At 37.1% G+C, this 12,112-nt stretch overlaps 1 protein-coding gene across 1 annotated transcript in view; it reads left to right on the plus strand.

Annotated features, from left to right (window-relative positions):
• Nucleotides 1–123: 123 nt before the first annotated feature.
• The window catches only part of cntnap2b (contactin associated protein 2b), a 42,296-nt gene continuing 30,307 nt past the window's right edge, over nt 124–12,112 (plus strand). Inside the window, exon 1 of the mRNA XM_084411981.1 lies at nt 124–469. Coding sequence (XP_084268107.1) covers nt 391–469 — 79 coding nt within the window. The 5' untranslated portion in view covers nt 124–390. The remainder of the gene's footprint in view (nt 470–12,112) is intronic.

The following is a 12,112-nucleotide window of genomic DNA, read 5'->3' on the forward strand; positions in this document are numbered from 1 at the left end:
CTTTAAGAACTGCCCACCCCTCTGTTCATATATTTCAGCGGCTCATTGAGCATTACTGTGCAGGTGGACTGTACCACTTTCACCCGCAGAGGGGGGAACGTGAGACCTCATTAACTTCAGCACCTGGACAGCGACCGTCCCGGAAACCCTCCTCTAGTGTAACAATGCGAGCATTCAGTGGAACGATATTCCTCCAAGAAATGCTTTGACAAACAATGCGATTTCCGATACCTTTTCTTGCTGGGAGATACGGAAAGCTGGCTGTATTGCGCACGTATATCTCGCAGAAACAGCGCCAGTCCTGAGGCTTCCCTTCCGTGCAGGGAGGGTGCGAGTGAAGGAAGGACAAAACGTCGCGGTTCTCTTTGTTTACATCGGAAAAAAGTGAGAATGCGACGGATTGTCGGACTGGAGGTGCCGCTGATATTGTGGATATGGAGTGTTTATGTGAAGCTCAGCGCAGGAGCCCGTGAGTACATTAATGTGTGCGTGTGTGTGTGTGTATATGTGTGTGTTCAATGATCTTATTATGCGTCAGCATGTGACTCTTCATCTATTCAACATCAACACTTTATTATGTTGCACTTTTAAATGAGCTGATTGAAATAGAATAAAATGATATAATTTAAACCATGCAAACAGGTTTATTAATTAAAAAAAAGACATCAGAAGTTGATTTATAGGCTTCACGCCATATGGTCGTATGAGATTTCATGCATTAATGCTCTTCTGGTTGCATGGGAGTATCTTTGGAATATCAACGTTTTGCTGTTTGCCTGTCTATGTGGGTGTTTCATAAGCTTTGTTTATGATTATGATTTATGAAATATGGTGCTCACTTGGTGTAGTATGTGGCTCTCAAAAAGTTTTTTGACTCAAAAAATAGATAAGAGCGTGTGTATATTTTTAAATACATCATGATTACATCACTGAAAAAAAAAAAGCAAAGTTGAACCATAAGGAATTATTTAAAACTAATTAATTTGACCCTTTAAATTACGTTTCTTGTTTAATGTCTGTGTTTACGGTGGTTCAGGCATATTAAATAATTGCTGATTTTATTAGTTCAGATTTATGTTAAATAAAATCCCTGGTGTAGTCAAGTATTGATGCTGTAGTCGTTTTCCTCTGGCTATTATAGATCAGTGGCATATACTAATGGAGAATACAGGTCAAAGCTGTCTGAAGAAATGGTTCTGCAGCAATAACATGTAGCCTCATTTTACGCTTGGGTAACACATTAATAAATAATACTTAAAAGAGATATGTGGACTTGCTGGCGCCCTTTAATATGGTATATACACAAAACAAAGAAATAAAAAAGGGCGATTGAGGGGATTATTGATGTTGGATAACTAAAACTCAAAACTGCATCACAGAAACCTGAGATGCACCAGGAGAAAATGTGGAGCAGCACGTGTCGTGTGCCACCTACGGTGGATTAGTTTACTGTTAGTTCATCCATCTCAGATTAGAATGTAAAATGTAAATTCATTAGGTACATTCAGATTGTACCAGCATTGTAAGGCTCTGAAAAAAATTGGTTTAGGATTTCATTTGAAACAATTTTCACTCGGAAATGTCTTTAATTTCACAAAATACGATAACACATTAAACATGAGAAGTAGAAAGACTGAAATAGTATTACGTAGTATTAACATACTCCAATAATCTGTTTTATTTACAACTTTATTTTACAGTGTAGTAAATAAAGTGTAATGGAATAACCTCCAGTTATCAATCAAATCAGCATCTCCATTGGTCAAACAAATCATATTTAACCACCATGGCAACATTTTAATGAGAAATGATAGTGATCACACACTTATTGGCCACTTATAGAAGCCGAATGTAACACTTTTGAATCCATTAAACTAAAGACTCAGCATGAGTCAAGACATTTAGACATCAAACAATGTATTGGAAGTTTTTGATGCAAAAATGAATATTTCGAGCCTCTCCCCATACTTGTGGCTCTAATATAGTAATTGTTATTCTTGATGGCAAGTTGTAAAAAGTCTATCTGTGAAAATATGTTATTGGGAAAATTCAACCAAAACTTTGTTTGCTCACCATCATTAAACTTTCTTTAATTTTAAACAACATTGTGGTCCAAACTATGTTGGACCCCATTGACTTTCATTGTACGGACATGCTTTTATCTTTTGATGTTCCACAGAAGAACGAAAGGTTTGGAACAACATGTAGCATGCCTCAGTTATATTTGCAATTTAAACATGGCTGTTTCTGATATAATTTATCCTTATTCTGACTGTGCCTATAAAACATTTATGAAATAGCCTAATTCTGCTCTGCAATACAGACAGAGATGAATACGATCTGATTCAGCTCTCCTATTGGTTGTTGCAGTGCCTCTAGATCAGTAGCGCTGTGTATTGTGATGCTAATGAGAAAGCTCATTTAGATTCGGGCACCTGCCATGTTGATTTGTGGCAGCGCGTGCCGCCCCGTCATCTCACCCCTCCCCCATTCTCCAGGCACCTCCCTTTGTCCACCGGAGATGGACACGAGTGAACAAAAGCCTCCGCGTGTCCCAAGCACACACTTCCAAAGCACTTCACGCCCCGTTTCTGTATCGTCACACCTCCAGGGGTTGATCAGGTTGGCGGTTAGTTTGGTTTGCTGGTCGTTCATAAACAAGGTGGACATTTAGTCGAGGGTTCATCATGGGAGAGCAGTTTCAAAGACAGCAGAAGTGTTTAAAACAACAGAAACTGTAGATAGGTGGATTGTATTTACAGATATCATGTATGAGACCCTCTCAGAAAACCTTCTGCATTCATACAATTTCAAAAAACATAAATTAGTGTGATTTATAAGCTGTTTTCCTCATGGCAACCCAAAAAATGTCTCGGTATTTACTGGTATTACTATCCTTGTCGGGACATTCACCACAACATTGGTGTTTACTAGGCACACACACACACAAACACACACACACACATGTAGTAATTTCAATTTTAAAGTATTTATACATTGTGGTAGTATTTTTACTGCCTTTATGCTGATTTAAATAAAACAATTGTAGTACTGTATTTTTTCTACTGTAATACAGTAAAGATTTGGGAAATTACAGTAATAGAATCTAGCAAGCGATTAAAAAAAATCAAAATTGAAACTCATTACAGAAATGAGAATTTGGGGAAAAATGTGCTTAATTGCCATAAAAATAATGTTTTTTACCTTTAACGGTCCTGTTAATTTTCTTTATACAAAATATATTTTTTTCTTTTTAATTTTGGGAGGACATGTGATGTGGGCATGATTTTTGTGAGATTCCCCCCCATTACGCCTCTAGGTATGAAGCCTTCATTTACTCCCCCTGTCTGATTATCACTCACAGTCCCAACATGCTCCATGAATCTGAATCACAGATTCACCCTGGAAGACGTGAACGACACAAAGCCTTCCGGCAGGCCCTCCTCCCCATCCGGGCTTCGAGAGCTCATGTTTTCAATCAAATCCCAATTTATAGGCAATCCCCATGAACAGATGTGGTTTGGAGAGCAAGAGGAGGCAAACAAAGGCCAATTGCGATGACCTGTCAACTCATTAATTCAAGATGTGGCTGTTGACTGTAGCTTCATAATTGACATCTTACACCACAAAGGTAATTAAACATGTTGACTCAGAACAGATGCTGGCTCACATGAGCAGGATTCAGCCATGAGTGAAACAGCTTTTAGTGTCTTAATACTCACTCTATGTAGTTTCGATGGGATTATCAATGTTGACTCAAATTGTTAATACTCATGACCATAAATCCCAAGCAAAATTCCCATAAGACTGAGAGGCTGTTAATACTTTTATTCTTTTATTTAGAAAAAGATTTTTGTTATGGTGTGTGCAGGCAAGCAGATGAAGACAGAGAAGATTAAGGTTCCAACACAAAGATTACTTATATTATAAGGTAGCAGAATAACACACACATATGCAAAAAAACCTTTTTGCAAGATGTAAAATAAGTCTCTGGTGTCCCCAGAATGTGTCTGTGAAGTTTCAGCTCAAATACGCCATAGATCATTTATTATAGCTTATCAAATTTGCCCCTATTTGGGTGTGAGCAAAAACGGGTCATTTTGTGTGTGTCCCTTTAAAAGCAAATGAGCGGCTGCTCCCGGCACAGAGGGCGGTGCTTCAAGAGCTCGTGTGTCAGCAGCTTGCAGACACGTGACAAATGAAAACAAAGTGAAGTCTATGAAAACAGAAACTAACTGAACATAACGTTGACAACTTTTTGTATATGTGTGATATTTTTCACTTAAATAGCGTAACCGCTCAGATTTAACTCAAACATTTTTGTCATCTTAGTGATGTTTCTGAAGTAAACTTATCCTGTTTTCAGATATTTTAACTGGAAAATAAAACAAAAATGCTCATTGAGAATATGATTTTTGCAGTGCATAAAATGACATGCTTTTAAATCATAAATGTAGAATCTGTAGGTTAGATTTAACATACTCAACCAACTTCGTTTCAAGTTCCTTCACAAGAGACTGCAGTGTTCTAGCACATCCACAGACTGCCTGGGACATACCGCTCACAACAATGTCAAAATCACAAGCTTTTTATCTGTCCTCTGAGATGGAAAGTTGAGTTTGCAAGGTTTTGTGCAACTAGTTTGTGCAAGACTATGGCAGAGTTAACCATGAAATATGAAATATATTTGAATAATAATGATAATTTTGCATTCTTCCGCTGGTTCTGTCTTACTCTTGTGGGTGTTTAGTTACTGAAAACGTGTGCCGCGTGGTTTTAAAAGCAGGCATGAATTATGCATTTTACAATTTGCTATTAAAAACCGTCTACTTTCCCCACTTTCCTGCATTTTTTGAGACGATAAGCAGTAAGTGAGTATCAGGAAGTTATATTTGAGTATCTGTTATTATTTTCATGGAAAGACAGAAGGGCAGTGGAGGTTGGATGTTTATAATATCACGTCATAAGTTCTTAAGTATCTTTTAATCGAACACCATGACGTCAAACCTGCTGCATATTTGATCTGAGAGCGCAGTCAATAGCATTCATATGCATGACAAACATCTCGCTTATGTTGCAATTTCCATGTATTCAACTCATAATGCCTTTTACTCTGGTGGCTTTTCATTGTTGTGGCTGATACTTGAATAGATATGTCAGTATTCATCAGTATTCATCTAAATTTTTTATCTCCTTTTGACATTGATTTGTTCCTCCCATTTAATAATTTAATTTTCTCTTTATTCTGTATGCTTCTGTTACTGCAGGTATGATTGAAATAAGATCTTGTTTTTAAGATGATCAGTATATGGAATTATATGACTGTACATGAGCCAGACAGTGTCTGTATTTCTAATCACTAATGTGGTAGGAGGTGTTAGCTAGCAGGGACTGTTTGTTCAGGTTTGGTCAACTCAACTGTTACATCCATGTTTGAAGGCATTGCTGTGGTCATATTGTGTTCTCAGATGGTTTGACAGATTATTAGATAGATTGATGAATGGGAACCTCACTAATATATACACCAATAGGAAAATACACCAGTAATTTCATTAAGGTGACCTAAACTCGCCATTGTGACTGCTATAGGGCATTGCTATCCGGTTGCTAGGGTGTTCTTGGTGGATGCTACACCACATGCAAATTAACCTGTATAAGTTTAGAAGATGGTTGTGTCTGAGTGAGAAACAATTAATGTAGTTTGAAAGATGTAGTCATTGAATGTCTTTTGTGCCAAAGCAATGATAAATGATCCGCAGTTTAGCGCACATAGGGCCAGATTTACTAAACGGCAAATTAGCGTGACAGCCTAAATTCCATTATCTATCTATCTATCTATCTATCTATCTATCTATCTATCTATCTATCTATCTATCTATCTATCTATCTATCTATCTATCTATCTATCTATCTATCTATCTATCTATCTATCTATCTATCTGTCGCTATCTGTCTTTCTGTCTGTCTGTCGCTATTTATCTATCTATCTATCTATCTATCTATCTATCTATCTGTCGCTATCTGTCCTTCTGTCTGTCTGTCGCTATTTATCCGTCTATCTATCTATCTATCTATCTATCTGTCGCTATCTGTCCTTCTGTCTGTTGCTATTTATCCATCTATCTATCTATCTATCTATCTATCTATCTATCTATCTATCTATCTATCTATCTATCTATCTATCTATCTATCTATCTATCTATCTATCTATCTATCTATCTATCTGTCTGCCCGTTCTTCTGTTCGTTGTAGGTTTGCCAAATTATCATCAAAGTTGAACTTTTCAATGTGTTTCTAGTTTCTTTCGGTTGCACAAAATTCTGGCCTCACACATTTTCCCACTGATTTCTTCAGTACCTCTGTACAGTATTTTGACTGAGCTCACACCGTGTTGCAGGCTGCTGTATTATTGTGGTGTCATCGATTTCAGATTCACCCGCTCCTAAAGCATGTCATTCTGGCAGCCTCTTTCCAGTCTAACTGGGTGGTTCTTTGCCAGATTTATGCCGATAGTCGAAAGTCTGGCTTTGTGAGAGTCGTTCTTTGGCCATTGACTGTACATTGCTGGCTCAGTGGTCCATACAAATGCTGATAAAGAACCCAAATATTTGACAACTGAGGTATCGGTCCAAATACAAACTGCCTTACTATTTCAGTGAGACCAATATGTCTTTATGTTTTTCTTGTCTTATTCGCTCTCTGTTTATCTATCTTTCCATTACCTAAGATCGCTGCATTAGTTGGAGAACACGCATTATGCTCCATAACCTGGCGAGCTGCCTTGTCTCTCTATATTGGAACCTGTGCCAAACTGGAACGGGAAAAGTGAATCTGTGGTATCAGTTTCAATCTCTCTTGTGGTTCACTTCAATCTCGTCTAGTGCTGCGACTCATAGAAGCAGCAGGTCTCTGCTTGCACTGTAAAATGCAAGTTTATACTTACACTACTGTTCAAACGTTTGGGGTAAAGTGCCCTTATTATGCTATTTATATCCTAATTTTTGTTAATCCTAATTTCTAGTATCCTACAGTAGGTTTACATGCAACCAAGGTCAAAAAACACTTTATTTTTTTCATAATACACATTGCACATCCCCTCATTTCTCACAGAGTCTGAAAACGGTTAATTCAAAGATTCAGTCTCTCTAAACCCCTCCTTTCTGAGAGCCTGCTCTTCTCTGATTGGTCAAATGGCCCTGTGTGTTGTGATTGGTCTACTGTTTACAGCACACGTTGAAAACAAAATATCCCTGAATTTCTGCTCCTTTTCTCTCTCTTTTTTTTTTTAAAGTGGAAATTAAATTTTGTGGTAATCAGCTTCTAGGTAGGCAGCTCACTAGGTTTTGGAGCAGGGTCACTAACCCTAGAAAAAGTCAATTTCATGGCTGTGAACAGCATGGACTGATTTCATTACCCAGCATTCTTAGCTTTTTCACGTCTTCCCCAAACACACATAAAAAATATGTAAGAGTCTTCACACTGCACAAACTGAAGATGAGTGTGTAGCGCTACTTAGAACAGGAGCCTGAAAATATCATTATCTTTTTTTAGAGGACACAAGAGTTATTTTTGACACAACCTCGACTCAGCAGACTCAAAGTCAATTTAAACCTGTTGTTTTAGAGCTGTGTGTAATGAGTTGGAGAGGCAGAATAAGGACAGATCTCAGAGACTGGAACAGACTGCTGGGAAAGGTTTTTCTGTGGTGGATCATAGAGGGGTGAGTGCTACTTTTTAAAAGTAGATTGTTCAAGATGCTGTTCGAGTCATTTTTTAGCAACTCTAGTTGTCTGAACTTTTTTTCAATAGTGGTGCAGAAATAAAATAAAAATAGACATAAATGGGTCAATTGTGGACATACAGTAAAAGTATAGAGCTATAACAGTTCATAGTTATTTTATTTTGAGCAGTTCACATTATTTTGATCATCAATGTGATGAGAAATGTTTGAGTTCATATTGAGGTCTCTGACATTTGATTGTAGACTTTTGGTATTATGGCAGATCTGAGCACAGACCTTGTTGAGATTACTAGGATTACTTTTAGGGTCACATTTTATTTTTTAATTTTTCAATTTTTCAACATTATAATTTTCCTGGATTCTGTTTTTAATGGTTTTATTTCATAAAATGTTAACAATTTAAAAATTAATAAAATAGAGACACTTAGAACATGCAGACTTCATATTTCAATAGCAGTCCTGTTGAGGTTTCTTGTGGTTTCTAACAGTCTAGAGCCCATGTCACAATTTGATTTAGTATGCTGCACTATTTCTGATTTAGTCATCGGAATTTTGCCAAATTTTGTGCCACTCTACAAAATTCTATTTTTATGACTGGATGGTAAACGCCTTCGAACTGTCATTGGTCCGTGGTGATTATGTCATAGCTGGGTGTGGTTCTGAGGCTCCGCCCTCTTTGACGTGGAAATCTTCTCCGGTTCATTTCCTCTGTTGAGTCCGTCGAGGTCAGAATATATAAACACTGGGGAGCTGCTTTATAGTAGAAATTGAAGTGTAATTCTGCCTTTACATGTGACTTCTGCATTATTTTCATGCAACTGCTTGCAACTCAATGCAACAGTTGGCTGTAAACAAAGCAAGACAGGTGAGAAATAGAGGTGAAGAAGTCTGTCGTTTATTCATCATACGTCACATCTTCTGGCCATCATCTTTACGTTAGTCAGTCCTCTCACAGGTTGATGGCCCGGCAGCTTTTGACCATGACTGGCTGCCATCAGTATTGACCGGATTGCATGTGTAAAGCTTTTCTTTGTCCCTCAGCACTCGGGCGTCGGGCTTCAGTGTAACAGCGTCTTATTGCACATTATACCATTTCATTGAAAGCATTCAATTGGTTTTCTGAACAAAAAGCCAAAGGAAAATGGCATATGCAAGACAGTGTTGATGTCCTAAAGGCATGCTGTTTTTCTTTTGAGTAAGAGAGAAGTGAAGTGTACACTACTGAATCATGAATGTAAAACGTCCTGCTGCTCCTCAAAATGAATGGCAAATTACGTTCTTCGCTAAAGACCTCAACCCCACCTTTATTCTGTTTGATCTCATAAAATATATCTCTACAGATGCCAGTAGTGGTTGAAATGAGAAAAAGTACTGCAGCGATAAATATTCCTTATTGGCCAGCTGTGATACAGTTTTTACTGTATTTTTCATAATAACTGCTTTATTATTTTTCAATAACTGCTTTCTATTTGAATATATTTTAAAACATCATTTATTCCAGTGATGGAAAAGCTATTCTCCAAAGTTCTCAAAAATGTTCTCACTGGCTGTATTTGAGTAATTTCTCATTTGCCTGCTGTAGGGCTGATATCAGTCATCTGAGTTATTAAACAGCACCTGAGGCTGAAGAGAGAGATCAGCATTGAATCCATGAGATTCACAGGCTCTCTGGGTAAATGAAAGGTTTATCCCAGGAGAAGATCACGATCAATATATGAGCACTCTGGTGTTCGATCAAAGAATATCCTCTGAGCAATCGCCCTCTCGCTCTAATTCTAGAGCTCAAAGGTATTCATGATCATTGCACTGAAGTGTTTAGGTGTACGTGGAAGGGTGTGTGATTTTGGAGCCGATAGCCTCGTGCTCTGAAGTGAGGCATGGTCTCGCTTCGGTCGACACACCTTCACACATCACATATGTGATCCTGCACCACAAAACCAGTCACATGGGTCAATTTTTTGACATTGAGATTTATACACCATCTGAAAGCTGAATAAAAAAGCTTTCAATTGATGTATGGTTTGTTAGGATAGGACAATATTTGGCCGAGATACAACTATTTGAGAATCTGGAATCTGAGGGTGCAAATAAATCTAAACATTGAGAAAGTCGCCTTTAAAGTTGTTCTTTTATGTTCGCGATTGTGCTGCATTCACTCACAAAAATACATGTTTTATACATGTACGGTAGGAAATTAAAAAAATATCGTCATGGAACATAATCTTCACTTAATATCCTAATGATTTTTGGCATAAAAGAAAAATCGATCATTTTGATACATACAATGTATTTTTGGCTATTGCCACAAATATACCCGTGCGACATGTGACTGGTTTTGTGATCCAGGGTCACATATATGACACTGTTGTCTACTTGGTAACCAGTACATTAGCTTTAAAAAAACAAACATTATTAGTGGCTAAATTATGTTTTTGAGATAGAAATGACTCCATAACCTTTCTGCTCTGGGTGTTTATCGACATGAGCACCGGGTACAATGTGTCTCATGCTGATCAAATTAGTAAGCACATTACCGTGTGATGGGAAATAGCCATATTTGAGGACTCGACCTCATCACATCTGGCTGAAGGTCAACACTGCAAATGTGCTTGCTGACATTTACATGATCTCTGAAGGGTTCTGTTTCAGTAGATGTAGAACATGTTCGAGAAAATCTATCCATGTCATCACAGCATCGGCACATCCTCTCACAGCGGGAAAGAATCCCTCATGTCTGTATGTGAAACCCATCTGCTGCTGCATGATGACTCACTGAAATGTTTTGTTCATGCAGCATTCTCCATGTAGACATCCATAGTTAACATATATGCTGGTTGAATATTTTGAACATTTATCACAGTTCACCCAATAAGTTATAGATTTTAATCAATTTGAGAATATGGATGGATTTCTTGAAAAAATATATTTTGAAAAGTCAATGGTGTCCACTTTGGACCCCTAAGTTCTTCAAAACATCTTATGTGTTCTGATGAAGAAAGAATTGCTGTAAAACTGTAAAAAAAAAACTTTTAATAAAAACATTTTAGCTTTTAGTTTTATATGATCAGTTTTCATTTTAATTTTAGTTTAAATGGGACCTATTATGCCCCTTTTCACAAGATGTAATATAGGTGTCCCCAGAATGTGTCTGTGAAGTTTCAGCTCAAAATACCCCACGTATCATTTATAATAGCTTGTCAAATTTGCCCCTATTTGGGTGTGAGCAAACGTTTATGTGAATATATAACACTTTAACGACTTTCTTCCACACATTTCCTTCATAAATGAAATTCAACTATGGTGTCCTCAGTGGCTCAGATGCCGAGAGTCTATTGAGACTCTTATGTTGTTGGTACATCCAAAAACAGAACATTTGTAATGTTTTTGGTACATTCATTGTAAATCTTCAGCTGCTACAGTGAGTAAACAGCAATAGCGAACTGTTACGGCTCACTCAGGGTGTGATCTATGCTAATTAGGGCAGATCGTCACCAGTCACCGCTTGTTTGGAGCGACTGTGTGTGATTTATGGGTATTATTTTTACCATTTTAGGCTGGTTGTTTACACACACTGCGGACACACATCTGTGTTCAAACACAAAAGTGAATTTTGTATAAGTTTAAGTAAAACATTTTTTAAATTTTGCACTTTTAAAATTTTTGTAATATTTTTTCTTCTTTATTTCTTTTTAGCTTTAATTTATTTTTACTTTGCTATTTTAGTCACTTTTGTACTTCAACAGGCATAAGGCAACATTTCTAATTGTCATTTTTCTAAGTTTAACTTTTCATGTAATATTTATATTTTATTTGATTTCAGCTTGATTTCTTTTTTTGTTTTTTGTTTTTTTGTATCCATCACCATTACTTTTCTCCACTGATGGTCATAAATATGGTAGATGATCTAAAAAAAATGCATGTGACCTATGAATTGATGAATTGAATGCATTTGAAAAGAAGTTTGAATTTATCTGGTAAAGTTTTAAAATGTCTTTTTAATGCACTTTTTTTTTTTTTTTGTATTAACACTGTTAATCATGAGACATAATTAGAGTGGAGAGAGAAGAGTACTCAGACTCTGGCCTTGAATCTCTCCTCCTCTGGCCAGATAAATTGGGTTACGAGGAGCCTATTTAAACTGCAGACTGACCGCACACACACAGCGGCCAGAAACATGAAGGACCTTTCAGTGAGACACATGCTCCACTTCTGAAAGCTTTATGCACTTTGTGGAAACCTTGACTTTCCAACAAACCCTGAATTTGCTAAGCTGAAAGATACTTTTCATGTATAATTCACTAGGATAGAAATCACTACAAGGTTAATTCTGTTAATTCTTAATTCTCTAAATGTGAAAAAGAGACATTTGCA

Source organism: Rutilus rutilus (assembly GCF_951802725.1).
Source record: "Rutilus rutilus genome assembly, chromosome: 6".
In the NCBI taxonomy this organism is placed as follows: Eukaryota; Metazoa; Chordata; class Actinopteri; order Cypriniformes; family Leuciscidae; genus Rutilus; species Rutilus rutilus.